Source organism: Sceloporus occidentalis, unplaced genomic scaffold (assembly GCF_023333645.1).
Source record: "Sceloporus occidentalis isolate IW3139 unplaced genomic scaffold, rSceOcc1.0.p SCAF_16, whole genome shotgun sequence".
NCBI classification, from domain to species: Eukaryota; Metazoa; Chordata; class Lepidosauria; order Squamata; family Phrynosomatidae; genus Sceloporus; species Sceloporus occidentalis.
In genome coordinates, this window is record NW_028316996.1 from 4,964,248 (window position 1) to 4,985,193 (window position 20,946).

A 20,946-nucleotide genomic window follows, 5' to 3' on the forward strand; every position below is an offset into this window, starting at 1 on the left:
CTTTGAAAATCTTTGAAAAAGAATTATTCGATAAAATAATTCTCTTGCAATTTTTTTTATGTCACAATTGTTTTTTGGGGGATGTATCAATGTATCAATTTACATGCATCTCTAGAAATACTAAAACAAGATTTTAATGTATTACTATTGCTGTGTATTTATAAAGAGATTAAACAAGTGTGTATATTAAGTGGGTCAGCATTTTATGAAATATTTATATTTTAACATACCATTAAGTAGTGTAGAAATGTGTTTTTACATGTGCTACCTCGCATACTGCTCTGTAAATAACGCTTGTAATATTCATATAAACATACACATGTGGATTGAAATTATGAGCTCAGATCTGTTCCGCAAACCGCAAAACTTCGCTATGAAGCAAAGCAGTGTTTAGTATCACATAGTAACGCTCTGGTGCCTTCAACTAAAAAGCAGATGTTTCTATCTTGGTCCGTAAGGGCTTTAATGCTTAAAGAGAGACTTCTCACATTAACATTTGTTTAAACAATTAAGGTTGTGCATGAAATGTGTTTTTGGGTATACATCAATACATTGTGGGACAAAATTAAACTCGAGTAACTATATAGTGCCCATGGCACAATGTCATGAAGAACAGTATAAGGATATGCATCATTTTGCCAGCCCTGTGGTATAAAACTTGTGCTAGGATGTGCTAGCCTCTCCATATCTTAGCGTGGTGTGCTGGTGGTAGCCTCACCAGACAAAAATGTATATCGAGGTACATTGTAAATACTATTTTTTTGTACGTTAACATAGGGGGTGTAACAAGATCCCCACGCAACATGCCAGAACTTTTCCTCAAACCTTAAACAGCCGTGGGTATCTAGCTTAAAGATAGCCATATCCCTGTAACGTGCATATGTAACCTCCCTTACTGTATTTACCTATGCCATCTTCTCAGTAAAACTTCATTACATTACATCTATTCAAAGTCAGATTAGGCAAGTGTTTTATGATGTGACTGCTTGAAGAACGGTTACTTTAGGTGCAAGGTTGGAGATGAACACACCTTAAATCACATGAATTATGTTATAAATGAATATTAACTATACATTTTGTAATAAATATATGAAGGTCTAGACGGGCAACTGGGTGTTTCATTTCAGCCAGTACCATCTAAATGAGCAAATGTAACATCACATGCAAGTAGCCTCTATTTGTTACCCCATGCAAAGAAAGAGGCGAACCTTCCTCATTACAGTCCGTCACAGAACACAGCTTGAGTTTGCCGGAATTAAATGTCACACACGCAACATCAGCATGCTCTCTAGTAAGTGTTGGTGGGTGTAACATCCAAGAATGGGTAACTGATGGTTATGTTAATGTTTTCTTAAATGGTATCAAAAAGACCAAGCTGACTAGATTTGTAAAATAAAACACAGAGACCAGCTCTACTCCCTAATCATCTGCCTATCTTACCTATGTTGTGTTCCCACCATTTGTATTAGTGTATTTGTAGACCGTTTTTATATATTAAAAATGTAAATCCTTTGGAAAAATCAGTCAGAACCTTTTAGATTTTTGGGGTTCAACATTGTGCTCCACCACCTCTGTTTCCATTCAGTCATTTCAAAACGCCATGGTCTCCTACTCTCTTTTGCATCATTTGTTCATTACATGTGTTGCATGTTGAATACTTAAAGCGTTTCGGGTTATTCCCCAGAGCAGTGTGTCCTTCAAAGATACCCGATATATCATGAATTGGTACTCCAGTGTTATGGTGGAGGGACGGTGCCAGACACATATCTACTCACCCATCTTTGTGGCAGTGCTCTTTTGCAAAGTTTCACATCATCACATACCACAATTGATTTTACGGCATCCTGGGTCCGTTGGAGAGATTAGAGGATCTTTCCAACCCACCCATGTTGCCCACTACCTGCAAGTTGAGGCTGTCTCGCAAAAATTGGGATTTTTTGGAGGTATGGTTGCCATCAGCCTGAAAGTGGTATAAATTCCACTCCAATAATTCTGATCAGTTATATGATCAAATTGTAATAACTTGTTATGTGCAGTTTTTATTTTACCCCAATATAACACATGTAGTTTTGCTGTAACATAAAACCTTTTTTATTCTTTTTTTTGTTTTCCAAAGCTCTGTTTATCAATTCCCTAAACTATAGTTATAACATACGCGGTGTAAAACTAGAGGATTGTTCCCTTGTCGTTTTTCTCAGCAAATTAATATACAGCGGTTTGACAAGCAAGAAGTACTTAAACTTAGATTCTGAACCTTTGAAGTGAAATTAAAGTTCACAGGAGCAGAAAATGCTGAAGTCTAGAAGTTAAAAGTTTTGGCAACAGCAAACTTGGGCATAAAAGAACATGAAAAATCCTTTCGGCGGGGAAAGAAAAAGCTATTATATTATTGTAGCTTTACGGCTTTGAAATATGGGACATCTTTCCCTTGGTCAAAAAGAGGCAGTGTTGACGATAGCTCGGAAATTAACCACCTCTGGCAGAAGAGAGTAAGATTCATCTGAGCCACTAAGCAATTTGAAAACATCTAAGGAACATTTTAGATTGAAGTAAAAATATCAACAAATGCAGTTACAAGGTTGACAGTGTGAAATTGCAAACAGTAAAAAGAACTTTTATCTTCAGAGAACCAAATGGTTTCCTGATTGGACTGACCGAAAGAGATATGTATATACATTTTTGCCTCTCTTGTAGAGACAGAAACATACATACATACATACATATATATAGAAGAATAAGTGCAGACAAAGTGGAATTGCTCTGACATATCTTTGTTTTTATTCTATATATCTATGTATGTTATTGATGTGTGTGCAAATATGGAAAATAATGAAATGAAAGCCATCAAATCCCCCATATGCATTTGCCCCTTTCCTCCAGCTATTTGAATGAATTACCTTCTAGGCGATACATTTATACAAGTCAACTCCAGCACTGACTCCTTGAGTATTCTGTGGAGTCTAACGAGACCCTGCCAGTGCGTGTGAAGAAAATGGTTCCATTGATTTATTTATTTTATGAGAAAATACATAACTATATAGATATTGCATAACATATCAGATAAGATATCAATAAGCTCAGTGTATGATTATCAATATTCCAGAATTACATAGTAGGACAACCTGACACCTATCATACAGCCAGACTAATAAACCATTTATCCCACATGACATAGGGAAGCAAACATAAAATTATAGTTATATGTGACAAGGAGCTTTAGCAGAAAGAAAAAACACCCGACCAATGATGGAGAAGCAAGTTCCCATGGGGGATTTAATAGCCAGATCCAACCTCCGGGCAAGGCCAATCATGTTAAATAGTGAGGATTATAACTAAATTAAAGAATCTGAAATTCATATGTCAAAATAGCATTGCCAGATTGAATTCCCCAAATTCTAACCAGGGTAGCCATATAGAATTGTATTTGTCCATTTTAGAGTAAATCACATACATGTTAAATCAGAAAATTTACTGGTCCAGATGGCATTCACCCCCGCATTCTAAGGGAGTTAAGTAATGTAATAGACAGACCCCTATTTCTAATATTCAAGGACTCTATAGTGACAGGGTCTGTTCCCCAGGACTGGCGCATAGCAAATGTTGTGCCAATATTCAAAAAGGGGACAAAAAGTGACCCGGGGAATTATAGGCCTGTTAGTTTAACTTCTGTTGTATGTAAACTGTTTGAGGGTTTCCTAAGAGATGCTATTTTGGAGTATCTCAATGAAAATTAATATGACTCCATATCAGCATGGGTTTACAAGGGATCGGTCCGGTCAAACTAACCTGATCAGCTTTTATGAGGAGGTGAGCTCAAGACTGGATCGGGGTGAATTGCTGGATGTCGTATATCTTGATTTTTCCAAAGCATTTGATACGGTGCCACATAAAAGGCTGGTACATAAAACGAGAATGCTTGGGCTGGGGGAGAATGTGTGTATGTGGGTAAGTAACTGGCTCAGTGATAGGAAACAGAGGGTGGTTATTAATGGTACATACTCTGAGTGGGTGACTGTTGCTAGTGGGGTACCACAGGGGTCAGTTTTGGGTCCTATTCTTTTTAATATATTTATTAATGACCTTGTAGAGGGATTGTATAGTAAAGTATCAATCTTTGCAGACGATACTAAGCTCTGTAACGTGGTTAACACAATAGAGAGCATAGGTTGGAGGCTTGGGCTGGGATGTGGCAGATGAGGCTCAACACGGATAAATGTAAGGTTATGCACATGGGGAAGAAAAATCCAGGCTGGGAATATGTATTAAATGGGAAAACACTGGGGTCGACTGACATGGAAAAGGACTTAGGAGTTTTAGTTAACAGTAAATTTACCTGTAGTGACCAGTGTCAGGCAACTGCTGCTAAGGCAAATAAAATCATGGGGTGCATCAAAAGGGGCATAGATTCCCACGACAAGGAAATAATTCTACCACTGTACAAGTCACTAGTCAGACCACACATGGAATACTGTGTTCAGTACTGGGCACCAGTGTACAAGAAACCAGGACTGTATCTATAACAAGGGGACATCCTCTACGGCTGGAGGAAAGAAGGTTTCTACATCAGCACAGACGGGGGTTCTTTACAGTAAGAGCGGTGAGACTATGAAACTCTCTGCCAGGGGAAGTGGTAATGGTAAACTCAATAAAAGAGTTCAAAAGGAGCCTGGACGTGTTTTTTGAAAGCAATAATATTACAAGTTATGGATATTAGATTAATAGGGACAGAACGTTGATCCAGGGATTTATTCTGATTGCCATATTTGGAGTCGGGAAGGAATTTTCCCCCTGGTATGGGGCAATTGGCATCTGCTTCATAAGGGTTTTTTGCCTTCCTCTGGATCAACACAGTAGGGACACAATATGTATATAGGTTGAACTTGATGGACTTTGGTCTTTTTTCAACCTTATGAACTATGTTACTATGTTACTAACATTGGATATGCTTATAAAAGGATTCTTGGGAGGTTTATATAATGAATTGACTTCCTAAATATTGCCTGTGTCTTGTACCATATATCAGGTGAGAAAGATCTGCACATGTCTCCCACTTCTTGATTTACACACGTATGGCTTTGTTGTAAGGACTTTAGTCTAGAAATGAGTTTTAAATCATCCATATTATCCATAAATTCGACTAAAATTTTAGATATGCTAATAGGATTAAATCTTCATTTTTTTTTTTATTATTTTTTTTTGAAACTTAATATTTATTGAGATGAAACCTAGAATGACATCCGTGTAATACAGAAAAAAAGAAGATAATGTCACAGGAGGTAAAATACAATCGGACATCACATTAAATATCATGTAAAGAAGAAAACCATAATCGGCTCATCAGTACAGTATACCAACAATTTGTGAGAAGAATCTCCGGTTTTTTCCCCCCATAACCGGGGGGGGGGGAGTAGAAGAGAGAGGAAAAGTATAGGATCAATCAGGTCTCACTAATCGCCTTCAGATACCAAGAGGTTTGCAAATCTCTCAGAACGAAACCACTAGGCGCAGGACAGAATGTAGCAGCATAGTACTCATCCCAGGCAGACCAGGTATCCTGGAAAAGATGTAAAGTATCAGAGGCCGAATGCGTGATCTTCATTTTTAGGTGTGTAAATGCCGCTTTATCAAAGAGTAATTTTTTTGTATCTCCTGAAAGGAGAGAATAGTCTGTGCCTGTACGATATCGGCAGATATATTGATCCCCTTAGATTTCTAATATGTCAAGTTTATGCCCCGTAGATAGACCTGAAAAATATCCAATGGCATAGAAAGCGTTATATAATCCTTAGGTCCCAATACCTGTCTATTAATAGATTTAATATTAGTCATAACCAGGGATATCATATCCATATCCATATTTCATATCCATAAGAATGGAAGGGGTTAGCCAATACAGTACAAAGGGATTTAAATTATTAATCTATGCAGACTCTATTACACAGCAGCCCGTGCGTTTATCTTTTTTGTCTGGTAGATTAAATAACGAGAGCACATAACTGCCATGCAAAGAATGCAAGTCAGGGGAGCTCAGGCCCAAAGATGTAATATTCCTTTTAATAACAGAATGCACAACCCTGGGCTTCTTCCAAGACTTTAACAACATCTTCTCAATACATTTTATACTATTTGAGACCCTTAGAGCAATGGCCCTAAATAAATATAAGATCTTTGGGAGCAAGTAAGCATTTATTCTATTAATCCTGCCAATCCAGGAAGCCCCCGGGCCCTTTCATTTGACAATCTGCACAATAAGATCAGAAGTTAAAATAATTAAGGTGCTGAGCTTGAACAAGGTCTGAAGTTAATTTAATAACGAGGTTATCAATTACTTTATTTTTCCTATTAAGGTAGTATTCACTTTGAATAAAATAATCATCTGAAGTTATTAAAAAGAAACTAGTTTATTTAAACTTAATTTATAATTAGAATATTGACTATAAAGTCTTATTGCGACAATTACGTCTCAATTTGAATTTGCGGGAGTAGTCAGTGTAAGCAGGATATCATCTGCGTACAAAGTGATTTTGTGGCTTAATTTTTTTACCTTTGATCTCTTTAGGTTTTGGAGTCAAGAAGGAATTTTTTCCCCGATGGCAGAATTCGAAGTAACTTAATTAGGTTCTTTTTTTTTGCCTTCTTGTGGATCAAGAGTAGGAAGGTTAGGTTACCTTATGTAACTTTGTAACTATATGTAAAGAAGCTAACGGTTCTATTGTTAAGGTATACAACATAGAGGCCAAGGGACAACCTTGTGTAGTTCTGTTATGAGTGAGAAAGAATTCAAATTTTTGAAGAGACCAGTGACTTTGGCTCTAGGAGCTTTTATAGTGCCATCGTAGAATTTTTAAATGGACCATATGTACCGAATGCTTTGAGAACTTCATCCAGGAAACTCCAATTTACCATGTCAAAAACTTTCTTGGCAACTGATGCCAAGAAGACTGCTGGAACTTTGTTTTTATGAATTACTGAAACAAGATTAAATACCGTATGTTACGTGTATTATCTTGAGAATATCTCCCAGAATAAAACCATATTGATCCTGGTGAATCAAATCAGAAATAACCAGTTTAAGACAGCTGGTAAGAATTTTCAAGACGATTGTCCAAATTGATCAAAGAGATTGCTCTTTAGTTAGTAATAAAATTAGGATCTTGCCCTAGCTTTACAATTGGGCAAGTCAAAGAGACTAATATCTAAAATGGAAAAAAGTTCTTATTAATCTCATTAAACATCCTGAGTAGGGTAGGGGGAATTTAAATGGGTGTGCCTTCGTACCACCGATTAGCTGCTTCAGGTAACCAACCATTGTAGACCATGGAGGAGACAGATTGCTGTAGCTTCTACTAAAAGAAAGTTACTGTTATTTTTTTCTTTCAGGTTGGAAAAATGCATATTAATGTACTTAGGAAGTGTTTTATTATATATTCTTTGTTTATAGGGCTCTGCTTGAGACACTGGAGTATACCCAATAAATGCAAAATGTAACTCATTGTGTCATGCCACCTAACAAAAGTATTGGTCTTATGAAAGAAAAATGCATATTGCCTGGGGAAGTTGTAGAAAGTTAAAAAGTGTTAAGTCATTTTTAATGGTAAAGTGCACTCCGTGTGTTTGAGTCTGGCCATTAAGTGCATTTAATTGGAGGCATATATGGACATGCCATAGAAGTGTTTACTTCCCATGCTTTGTTGAAACAGCTGTCATTATTGGCAAAGGCAGTACTATGGAGGCAATGCTCTGTGCTGACCCAGTGGTCACTGGCTGTGCCAAGAAAGGTTTAGCACGTATTCTCTGAAGGGTTACATAGCTCAGCAAAATATCTGATGCTTTGTCTAGATTCATAGTGAAGCAGTCTGCATTTGGGATGTGATATTCATGGAGTTGAGGGAACAGATGGCTAACACTTGACCTTCTATTAAATTACTAAAATGAATGATTTTATTTCATAATACTCCTTAAACATGGGATAGAAAATGCATTGTAAATGTAGATTTACCATGCAAACAAATTTGATAAAGGAAGTTGAGTTAAAGTAAGTTAAAGGAACTTTAGATGCACTGTGGTCGAGTGTCTCATTATTTTTTTTTGTATGATATTTGTTTTGATTCTTAAAATACTGAAATTAACAGCATTAATTCTTTACCAAAATTGAAGCCAGTAACCCATTAGAAATTAGCTAGAAACTCTTTTAATCTAACATTAAATCAGTTAAACAATACAAATACACTATTTCATTCAAAATTCAAAGCTGTAATAAGTAAATACAAAAAAAATAAAAAAAAAATAAAATATATTATATATGTATAACAATGGAACGCTAGCATTAAAATCAGGACCTGGATGAAAGTGAATAGTACGTCATAGCCAATGCAAGAAGTAGCAATAAATCACTAACCTAGCTGTGACTTTTATATATACACATACACACACACCTCAAGGAAACTGGTTTTTACACTTGATATTTTAAATGTATCTTTATAAAATCAGAATATGACCTCCTATAACTCATTTCTTCATATTGTGTTAATTTAAAAACCCAAGCAGGTTGCAATGAAAAGTTATTGATATGCTCCCAGTGTTCCATAGCACCACTATTTACAGTATTGAAAATTAACATAATTGTTATGAGTCATAAAATTCTGCAAGGGAACAATTAATGTGTTCTTCTCACACCAGGTGCAGCAATAATAATTTGGCATTATGAGCGCACATTTCTGTGTATTCACGGACAATCTCTGAATCATTGCTTAACAGGATTTATTTCCAGCAAAATCCCCATATTAAAAATAACAACACCGCACCTGTCATTTTGTATTGCTATTTACTGTCCTCGTTGTTTACAATATTTGGGCACTCTCCCACCCCCCTGTCTTTTGATGAAACGGTACATTATTTTCCCAGTGAATTGGCTATCTTCCTATAATTTTCCTGATTGCTTTTCAGTGTAATGAGTGAAGATGGAGGTTAAATAATTATTCTGCGTGGGTGTAAGATTACTAATGTTAAAAAGACTTTGGAAGAAATATTCTACTATAACAGTTAATACAGTGTGTTTGTGTGTGTGTGTGTGTATATATATATATATATATATATATATATATATATATATATATATATATAGCTTTACACTCAAGTAGACATACTATTTTTCATCTATCTACACTAAATTACATTTATTAATATAGTGCCAGCAGATTCCGTAGCGTAGGTAATGACCGTAGAAGAGAGACACGGGACATATGAGGAACGAAGAGGGTGGTTAGACGTGTATTTGCACAGACTTACACACTCACGCCAACACACATACTCATAACACGCACTCACATAAACACATCCATGCTCATACATACTTACACATATACATCTGTGCTCACACACAAAATTTACAGATCCATGCTCACGCATACACGTCCATGCTCTTACACATATGTCACAGGACCCCGTGTTACATGACCACACTCTGTTCCTGGCTCTCTGGGCCAGGGGGCAGGAACAGATTGTGATCATGCGATGAGTGGTACCCATGGCGAACCTCCCATGTTACACCACTGGTTCTGGGCGCCAGGATATGACGTTATATTCTGGCGCTCTGCATTCCCATAGCCCCGAATGGAGACTCTGGGGCTAAAGTATGCTTTAGCCCAAGAGTTTTCATTCGGGGATATGAAGTTGAGACTCGGGGCTTCAGTCCCAGTAGCCCCACCATCAACGCCCCTTTGCATTTCACAAAATGTAAAGTGACAATGTAACAGCATCAATTCTCCTAGGTACATTTGCACAAGGTCAAGGATTTTGTAGGCATAGACTTAGGTGTATGATTAAACAATTATACCAAATTAATGATCATTTAATATATAGGTTGAAACACAATCATTACTAAACCTACTAACAAAGGTGGGGTTGCTGAAGATAGTTTAATGTCAAAAGTCATACACCATGTAATACTGAGCAACAAGACACAAGGTTGTTGTACTGCATTAGTAAGGTCCCTCCCAGACACGGATATTTCCATGCAGACGAGGGTTTCCAAATGTTCTGTCCAAGATCTTTTGAAGAAGCACAAATAACTGGGCAGTGTTGAACACTGTATACACGGTGGTCAGCCAAGAAAATTTAGTGCAGCAGATGAAAGACACATTCCTTCGCAATAGGGAGATGTCCAGCAGTGCCATCAGCTCAGCATTGGCAGAAAACAGTGGGACCCTGGAACACATATTTACTGTCCGCAAACGTCTGGTCAGAAGTAGTGTTTATGAAGGACTTGTGGCCAAAAAGCCATACTTCTGATGTGGAAACAAGGCCAACCAACTACTCATGAAAACACAGGAACTGGAATGCAGAAAGATCTGTGCTGAACTGACGAGTCAAGTTTTGGGCTGCACCAGAAGGCATTTTATTTGCCGAAGGGCTGGAGAGTGGTACAAGTATGAGTATTTGCAGGGGACAGTGAAGCCTGCCGGAGGTTCCTTGTATGTTTAGAGCTGCATTTCTGCAAATGGATTTAGTGATTTGGTCAGAATTAATGGTTTCTTCAATGCTGAGAAATACAGAAAGATTTCTTTCTAGGATTAAATGAAAGAGAGAATCAACAGAGGCTTCCTAAATCTACAGAGGAACTGTGCTTAGTTATCCAAGATGTTTGAAACAACCTACCTGCCAAGTGCCTTAAAAAAACTGTATGCAAATGTACCTAGAACAATTGATGCTGTTTTGATGGCAAAGGGCGGTCATACTAAATATTGATTTGATTTAGATTTTATTTCTGTTCACTCGCTTTGTATTTTGTTAGATGATAAAAACAAACATGTCTATTTTTGAAAGCATTCTTACTTTACAGCTTTTGTTTATACCTGCCTAAAACTTTTGAGCAACACTGTATATCTTCATAAAAGTCTCCAGGCTCATCCTGAAAAATTTAGTTTTTTTTATGTAACCCAGTATATAATGAAACTAGTATTCTGTGAAAAAACAATCCTGGTGTGCCCTGGTGTGTACCTGTAGTTCTATTATTCCACTGTGGTTTTCAACATAAGATATTAAATCTGTGTATGCCCTTCTGTCAGCTTTCCCATTTAATATATATTACTTTATCTATAGCAGCTTTACGAATTGTTATTAACTACATCCCCCAGAACATGATTGATCTTTGAGAGGGTGATAGAGTAGATTGGCCTTCCATCAGAAGAGCTAAAGCTTAATAGTTGTACAGAGGTTTGAGCTTTTACAGTAGCTTAAAAATGTACAGACAAGATCGGGTGAACCGTGAGCTGTCTACCAGCCAGCAAAATCCTTGTTTATAAGTTATTTTCGTTCAGAGTAAAGATGAGAAATAACTCTCTGGATTCCAGTAGATCATGGCTAGTGAACTGACGCAGGGTATTCAGATATTTTGCACCCTATTTGTTTAAGGATCATTATTTAATGTCTAGTTGGCTCGTTTGTCCTTTTTTTCTGTGTACTTTGCAATATAACGTTTGTAGAGCAACTATAAAATTAAATGATAAAATTAAACGTAATTTGTAAATTGCTTTTTAATTAGGTAAATATAATATCAACCAAGCACTTTACTAACATTACTCAGCTAGTAACATCTCTAACTATGAAGTCTGACTATAATTATTATAATATTTTATTTTAAATTGTTTGCTTTATGTTTATAATGCTGAGCATTCAGTTATTATAAACAATTTAACAAACAGCAGTACATAAAATATCTATTGTCTGCATTTATCTAAAAATATAAGCAAAAGAAGGCATATTATGAATTAAATAATTGAAGTAAGTTAACATCAGTTTAAAATAATTTAAAATTAAAGGACCGGGCTGTTTTCATAGACCTTGATCACATTCTTTTTTAATTTTCTATTTTGGCATTAATAATGTGCATTCCTTTATTCTGCAGTGAACATTTCCTTTTTGCAGAAATGTATCTTTAAAACCTGTCTAATCAATGAACATATTCCAGCTAGTAATACGATAAGTGTGTCAATGACGTTTGTGATAGATTGTTTTTCATTGTAAATGTTACATTGACCTTCAGTATTGTGTAGTTAAATAATGTGATTATTGTGTGTAACCACTGTTGAGGATAATAACTGTAATAATGATTTTAATGTTCTATATAAGTTTTTTTATAGTACTTCCAAAGTACCCTGGTTATTGGGCACTATCCTGCTGTCACAGGCCGGTTGGGAGCGGTTAAATCAATGAAGGTCTGCACTGTAGTGATGTATCATGGCCCAAGCCAACTAGTCCTAGGATTTTTGCTACTTTCATTTATTTACATTTGTTTGAGGTCCCTAATTCTCCCCTATTAAGTGCTCCCAGAATTCTTCACCTTACAGCACTTTCTTTAATTGCTCCACCTCTACAAACATTTGTACTTTCCAAAGGTTTTTCATATTTACACAAACATACAACTCTTCCATTGCTTATCTCTGGTTCTTTTTTATGCCCAAAATTATTAATGGAAAAAAAAAAGATTAATTTATTTTTTGGAAAAGTTTCACTGACAAAGATCTCTTGAAGTAATGGGATGCACATTTTACAATTGATTTAAATTTTAAAAGTAAAATTTGGAAGTTCTTTAAATTTATATACTTGCATGCTCCTATTTATTTCCAAAAAAAAGTGCATATAATTTTACACATCATTGCACATTTTAAGAGAAGTCCTGCACACTTAACTTTATTCAAGAATAAAATCATAATAAACCATAAAAGCTTTCGTTTAACTTAATGTTTGAAACAATGTAATAATAATGGAATAAAAATACAACACTAAACGTATATCCTAGTCAATATTTTCTGTTCTTGAATCCATTTGCACTCCGAGTCAGTGCCAAAAAACCTTTTGACCCACCTATTCTGCCTATACATCATAGTCCTGAGGTGTATGCTGTTTGAACACCAGATAACCCATTGAGGCATACAGCAGCATTCTGGTACTTGTCTGCTCTGGAATGAAGTCATTTCACTAGGGACACCAAGACCTTCAAGATATATAGCCAGGGTGCCTATAGGCCTGTGATAGTGTATAGTGTCTCTTTGGTTCCTAACTGCTGAGCTGATCCATGACTTCTGGAGAGATCTTGCGCTATCTATCTGGCCTTGTTATGCCTAATGCGTAATTTGCAATAACATAATTATGCCTATAAAAAACTTGGTATTTTATGCATTGATTGAAGAGCTCACCTTTAATCAATACATTTTTTATAGGACACTGGGCCTCAGCAACAATCACAGAAGATACTTTGTCCACTAATGGTTACCATTCCAATGACTAATTTTCAAAATATCCTCTGTCCAAGTAATCCAGTGTGGTACAAACCTTTAAGAATATAGACCTTATGAAATAACATATTGATTTATTTTCTAATTGTGAATTATGATTCGTTAGAAAAGTGACATTGCTAGACATCAACAAATGAAAGACCTTGATCACAAATTTCATGTAAACCTCAGTGGAGTAATTATACATTTTCTGAGTAGCAATAAAAAGTACCCTTTTTTTAAACTAAATTGCAAACCATAAATTATATATGTAAAATGTATTATTTAAATGTACACCTCACAAGCAGAATATCCGTGACATTAAATCTCATGGTGTAAAAGCATGCTAATAAAATTTATATCTCAGGTATAAATAAATCATAAAGTTCCCCCATTCTGTTGTTAATGTATAGTGACAGCTTAAGAGCTTGTGTGTTTCATATTGTAAGGGGAGAACTGTCAAGACTCACTGTGAAATACAGAATGCTGGAGCATCCATATATATATTTTTTTAACAAAGTAGTATATCTCATTATGTTACAAATATATGTATGCTGATGTCTACAGTTATTGTGTGTGTGTGTGTTATACATACATGTGCATACTCACAAGACTTCATGCCTTTTGGTGGGACACTTGGACTCAATAACAATCAAAGAAGATGCTCTGTCTTTATAAACACACATTTTCCTGATAATGCACTATTTTTGGTGGATAGTAGTTTGTAAGTCTGCAAACTACCAGTATGTTAATGGATTGGCAATTCATACACCACCTCTGTGTTTATATATCAACTGCTTTCTGAGTTTCTGCCGCATTATTTTTGGCAGCAGTGGGGAAAGCAGGTATAAGTGAACGAAAGCTTTTTAGTGTAACACTGAATATAAATAGAAATATAATCTATGGTTGTATACATCCTACTGAGTGTATAAAAACTTTGTACTTTAAATCTCCACAGGGGTAACATTTCAAATGTGTATTGGAGAAATAGTTTATATATATATATATATATATATATATATATATATATATATATATATATATATATACACACACACACGAACTAAGTGAACCCTTTGGAATTACCTGGTTTTCTACACTAATTGTTAATAAAATGTCATGCGATCTACATCTAAGTCACAACTATAGACAAACACAATGTGCTTAAGCTAATAACATACCCTTTAAACATTTAGAATGCTGATGGGATAAGTAAGTAAACCCTTGGATTTAATAACTGGTCAAAAGCAAGTGCTTTCAGTAGCTGCAGATCAGACCTGCAAAATATCGGGCCATTCTTCCTTACACAACTGCTTAATCTCAGCCATATTCTTAGGATGTCCGCTGTAAAGGGCTCTCTTGAGGTAATGCAACAGCATCTCTGAAGGGTTGAGAGGGTTAATCCAAAAGATGGATTTTCCTTTTTTGAAACCATTCTGTAGTAGATTTACTTTGATGTTCATTGTCCTGCTGCATTACACAACTTCTACTGAGCTTCAGCTGGCGAGCAGCCACCCTGACTTGATGTATGATACCTTGATAAACTTGGGAATTCATTGTCCCCCTCGATGACAGAAAGCTGTCCATGCCCTGAGACAGAAAAGCGGCCTTAAATCATAATGATCTCTCCACCATTGGGATGATGATTTTATGTGTTAATGTGGTGCTCTTTTTACACTATCCGTAGTTCTTTGTGTTCTTCCCAAACAATTCAACCTTAGTTTCATCAATCCACAAAACATTTTCACAGTTATGTTGTGGAGTGCTAATTTGCTCTGTGGTAAGCATCAGACGAACAGCGATGTTAAACTGTAGGGAACCGGCTTCTTCCCTTGTGTCAATGTTCTACATTTGGTAGACTCATAAACAGAGATGTTAACCAGTTTCAATGATTCCTTCAAGCCTTTAGTTGATACTCTAAGGTTTTTTTTTTTTACCACATTGGGAGTTCTGCATTGTGCCTTTGGCATCATCTTGACTGGGTGCCCACTTCTGATGCTTGTTTCGGATTTTTGCTAGCAGATGGCTTATGGTGGATCAAAGTGGCTGAAGGAGAATTCTTTGTGTTTTTGTTTAATTTCTACCTCAAATGCCACTGTTGGTATGTGTATTTATACATGCTAATCTTAAAAGACTTTGTTCCATGGAGTAAGTTGAACCATAAGACCAGAACGCCTTTATTTTTTGCCCCAAACAAGCCTAGAATGCTCTGTATCTTTTAATTAGGTATATTCAAAATTGTTACTTTTTGCCTGGACTCTCCTTCTGTTTATACTGTATTGGTTTAGCTTCTTCCTTCAGGTAGTTCTTCCCCTTGTTTTGACCATTTTATAGTTATTATTTTAAAGAAAAGTTAGCCATAAACAAAATAGAAAAGTGCAACTTCAAATATGAAATCCAAGTCCTACCCAGTACAGGAATACCAGGTACACTTGACATATACTACTTTTTGTTTGTTTTCATTTTTAAATATGCATTTTCCTAGGCATAAATTGAATGTTATTTCAAACTATGTTTCACAAAATATGATATGCTTATAAAATGAAAACTTCAAATAAAAACTTGGTGTTTAGAGCATTGTACATTTACAAGTGAATTTGTATGTATTTCTGTTTTTATAGATTTCTTTGTATACAATTGGAAAATACTGACAGGAATTATTTTTCTTTAAATATAGGTACAGTTAAAGACCACCATATCAAGTCAATACGTAATCCGAACGCAACCTACTAACACATGCCTCTCTACCCTGGAATGTGCTGCTATAGCACTTTCTATCATGGAAAAGAACCAAGATATCCAGGAGGTAGGTGTACATCTTGGTAATGTAATACATTTATTAATTTAAGCAACACAGAGTAACAGATAAATGCTAATTCATTGAACCACAAGGATGTTTAACCCGTTAAGGACCGAAGCTCTTTTATGTTATGGGACCAAAGCTATTTTTGTGTTTTTGCTACCTGTCTCCAAAAGCTGTTAACCTCTTTCTGATTTAGTCTACCCACACTAATTATAAGTTTGGCTTTTTTAAAACCATCTTTATATATGTAAGACATTAGTTTAAGATTTTTTTTTTTTAAATGCGATTTAAAAAAAAGGAAATGTTCATAGATTGACATGTACATTATATGACCAAAGGAATGTGGGCAACTGGCCATCAAACCTATATGAGCTTGTTGGACATCCCATTCCAAAACGATGGGCATTAATATGGAGTTGGCACCTCCTTTGGGCATCCTTTGTGCCCGTTCAGCCAAAACAACATTTGTGAGGTAAGGCACTGATTTTGGGCAAGAACATCCAGACTAGTCAAACATGTCTTTATGGACCCTGCTTTGTACACAGGGGAAAAGTCATACGGGAACAGGAAAGGGCCTTCCCTAAACTGGTGCCACAAAGTTGAAAGCATACAATTTTCTAAAATGTCTTTGTATGCTATAGCATTAATATTACCCTTCACTGGAACTAAAGAGCCCAGCCCAAACCCTGGAAAGAACCCCAGACCATTATCCTCCAGCAATCCTCCATGCATTCCAATAGATATCATTCTGTCTTCGTTCATGGCACAGTCTGTATATAAAAATATTCTATATCTTTTAGCTCTGTTATCTTATAGACAAACACACTGACTCTTTGTCATACTGCCGGTGGTAAACAATAGAATGAAACGGTCTTAATCATCCATCTGAATATTTTCACTAATGAAAGACTGTGGAGGAAGACACTTTGTCAGCATTTGTTAGCCATAAAAAATCAGCTTAGTGTTGTGTTTGAGCAGGGACCCAAACTATGATGACAATAGCAGCCTCCAGGTCTGCAGTTAAAGGAAGTTTATTGAAATAAAATCAAATAAAACCAGGTTTTTGATATAGTTAAACTACATTACTATATACATCAGTGCATTTCATGCTGAAAGAGAAAAATATTTTTTTCTCATGGGACTTACCCTTTAATATAAAGATGTGATGTACCAGTATTGCTATTATTTTTATTATAAATTATATATCATGAAAAATAGCAAAATAGCATTAGTTTTCTCCTTATAGAAACCGTATCTTCTTTATTTAACGTATAGAAACAGTTTACAATTTACTACTTCACTTTCACCAAATCAAGATCGCTTGTTTAGATTTTTAAAACAGAGCTAGAAATTACATCCACTTAACACGAGATATACAAAAATCTGTCAATTACCGTTCGATGTTTGACCACAATGTATCAGTTTTAAAACCGTTAAGAGTTGCCATTTCCTTTTTTTTTAAATAAATTTAAATAAAATATTAGGTCACATTAAAGTTCTGCAGAATTGCTCATCAGATTGACACATTCTTTCTAAAGGCGAAACATCAAAAGGGGTGCTTGGACAGTGACTGTATAATGTAAACGATTTGACACTTACATAAGAAGAGGACACCTTCACTAGGGAAGAGTAAAAAGGCCAGGCAGGGTAATGGTAGTTGATGGATGGAGGTAGGGCCCACACATACCGACAACAACTGGACAGTTATAGGTAGTGATGTATTTATGGGAGTAGCAACCCAAGGCTTGACCCAGGACAGACCTATTGTGGTTCTCACCCTGCTCTAAGTCTTCTTCCTGAGGAGTGCAGTGATATGATGTCATATCAAGGTGTTGGTTATTAGTCAATGTTGAGAAGTTGCTATAGAGGTCTACATTGACAACTGTTGGATTAACTCTGTTGTATAAACGGGCCAGTTTCAATGGAGATCTTTTATATTCCCAACTAGCCCTTAGGGAGGCAAGTTGCCTAAAAAGGTCCTTATTTAATAACCTCCTGGACTTGGGCCTAGACTGCACACAATATTGGTAGTTGGATAGTGATATGGCCACATTGGCTAATGATAGGTAAACAATGATAGAGCAACAAACATATTAATGACTAATCTATAGTCACCTTACTCACGTGTCTCTAAAATTAACAAACAATATGCTTGTGCTAAATAAAATCCACAAAATAAAGTCCTTGTCTGGTTTTATCGCTTTAGTTTCGGCCATCTCAATGTTTTAGTCTGCATAGTAATGTGCATGAGCCAGTATTTGTGCAGATATTAATATAAGTATGTCCTTATCCACCCAAGATAAGTGCTTAGCATCTCCTGTCTGTCTAAGGTATTACATTCTATTTAATCAGTGTCAACAGCACGCATCTGAAAAGTAGAATGTAGCGTTGTGTAAGGAATAGATAAAAGTGAGACAGTTGAAGCTGGGACATAATTTGAATTCAGGATGATTGTTTTGTGACCCATCTGAAGATATATATATCTTTTTTCTACCATATTGTTTTGGCAGACTATCCTCCGTCCTCTCCATGCACTGTGCACATTCCAGTTACAGCATGGAGCTCAGATTCATCACAGCAAGCAGCACCTTCTTCAAAGTGGTCAGTACGCCAAACCAATGCCAAAGAACAAACGCAAACTGAAGAAGATGGAGCTCCTGGTTAACAATGTTAAAATTTAGACTTAAAGAAAATCTGCACATTGTGCTAAGAAACAAAAAACTTTTTTAAGCGCCGTACAATTATTTATATGTCTGATATCAAAAAGTTTATAACTGTGAAATAAATCTCCAACAATAAAGCCAACAGAAGGCATAAATCCCACATAACTAAAACTATATTTTCTTCAAAATTAACCTGTCATTTTAATGTAGAAGGATTTTTATCATAAACTACAGTTCTTGATCTGTACATCGATGACAGATGTGTAGAGCACATTGTATTTTACAGATCCCAGAGAAGTATGTGTCAGCAAACATAATGAACACATAAGACCATAAAGCATCTTGCCTACTCCCAAAATTCAGTGTATTGTGAGTCTGAAAATAGTGTTATTTCGATAAGAAAATGTGTACTTGGTAAACTATTCAACAACAGGGTCAGTTACTTCTCTATACGAAAAGAAAAGAATATTCTGTATAAAAGCATGATTTGATTTTTACATTTTCCGTGTACGTTTGCCAGCAGTTTAGCCGGTATAATATGTACCTCACAACCTACGGTATTTAAATTGTGTCAGAATCACCGTTGTCCATAGAAATGCATTATCTGATGCATATTTTATTCTTTTAGCCTTACATTTCTGATTAATAAATTGAATTTTCCAATAGCAACTAGCTACTTTTAGGATACATTGTAGACAAACCTTATATTTGTTGAATTATTTTGTTGTCAAATATTAGAGATATAATTTGTTCACTGTTAGGGACATTAAGCCAGTTCCATTGCTGTTATTTCCAATGTTGATGACATTGTAAGTGGTTATTCACAGTACTTAAATTTTTTTTTTAAAAGCTAACAAAGTCAATACAGTTCAATATAATTCTTGTTGACATAAAGAAACTATTGTTTCTAAAAATAAAAACTTTTTTTTACAGAACTTGTTTTCTTTAGTGTTGCTTTTTGGAATAGATTTGTTTTGGAACAGATTAGCAATCTCAGAACATTGTACTGCTCAGTGTGCTGGTCATATATATTATGTATTATATTATTATTATTTGTAATATTATAACACTACTATGAACCAAATAAACAATGTTCTTCAGCGGTAGGAATGGACTTTACTATCACATTATAGCTTTTAGCTTTCAGTCTCTGGTATTAGAAGTCACCGTCATGCATTGTGCAGTAATACATTACTCGGCCCTCTCGCAGCGTAAGTGAAAACTAATGGTGTAAATTATGCCTAACCCAGCTCATGACCACAAGAGAAAGGTGACCCAGATGATGCACATTTCCAATAATTTTCATTATAAGACATGCAGACGTTACTGCTTTATGTGTTTTTTTTCTAACTTTACATCAGAATCACTTTTTATACCCAACCTGAATTGATTTGCCTTATTGAGTTATTTATTCATCCCTTTATTCATATGTATTGTTTTTTCACCTTTCACCTTTAATATTGTTGTGTTCCTTTTACGTGCTTTATGCCTCACCCCTCCATAAATTGTGCCTTTCTTGTCTGATTACTAGTGGAATCTGTGTTTTTCTGGAATCAAGTTTAAACTTTCCTGATTGCTGGGATAGTTGTGAGGACCCAATCAGTTTTCTTCTCAGATGCATCCAATGTCAAGTGACATCTCTGGAAATCAAGAATGTGACAGGTAGTTTTCGTTACTTGGGGCATTAAAAACCTCGATTAGGATTTTGCAATCTGGTCTTAATGGTGCAGTTCCACCTACTCTGGAACAGTTTTTGCCATCATAAGTGGATAGTTAAGAGTTACCACTGGCGTTAAACCGGAGGGAAACAACATACCAAATGCAGAAAGCGGCTACAACACATCATCGGAACCTGATCAACTCATCCCCATCCAAGCAGTCCTCTCTTATTGTATCACTTCCCCCTCAACCACCGACTAGATTGTAAGCTCGCAAGATCAGGGCCTTGCTCTCCTTAGCACCAGTTTGTTATTGTTTGTGTTTTTGTATGTGAACTTGTTGTATTGACTGTAACAGTGCTGCAGAGTCTGCCGGCGCTTTATAAATAAATGTAATGTAATGTAACTTAATGTAGCATTAGAAATGTCATCTCTACTACTGTTAAAACCTGTAGACATGGACTATTTGTGTTTATCTTGTTGAAACACCACTAGATTGTAGTACCGTATATATAAAACAAATTGTGTTACATAATATTTATGGACCA

The 20,946-nt window shown here is 35.8% G+C and overlaps 1 protein-coding gene across 1 annotated transcript in view; it reads left to right on the plus strand.

Moving 5' to 3' along the window:
• LOC149302961 (tRNA-uridine aminocarboxypropyltransferase 2-like) overlaps positions 1-18,758 on the plus strand; it is a 78,145-nt gene extending 59,387 nt beyond the window's left edge. The window contains exons 5-6 of the mRNA XM_089481723.1: positions 15,952-16,080; positions 18,588-18,758. Of these exons, the coding sequence (XP_089337849.1) occupies positions 15,952-16,080; positions 18,588-18,758 (300 nt within the window). The remainder of the gene's footprint in view (positions 1-15,951; positions 16,081-18,587) is intronic.
• Positions 18,759-20,946: the final 2,188 nt, after the last annotated feature.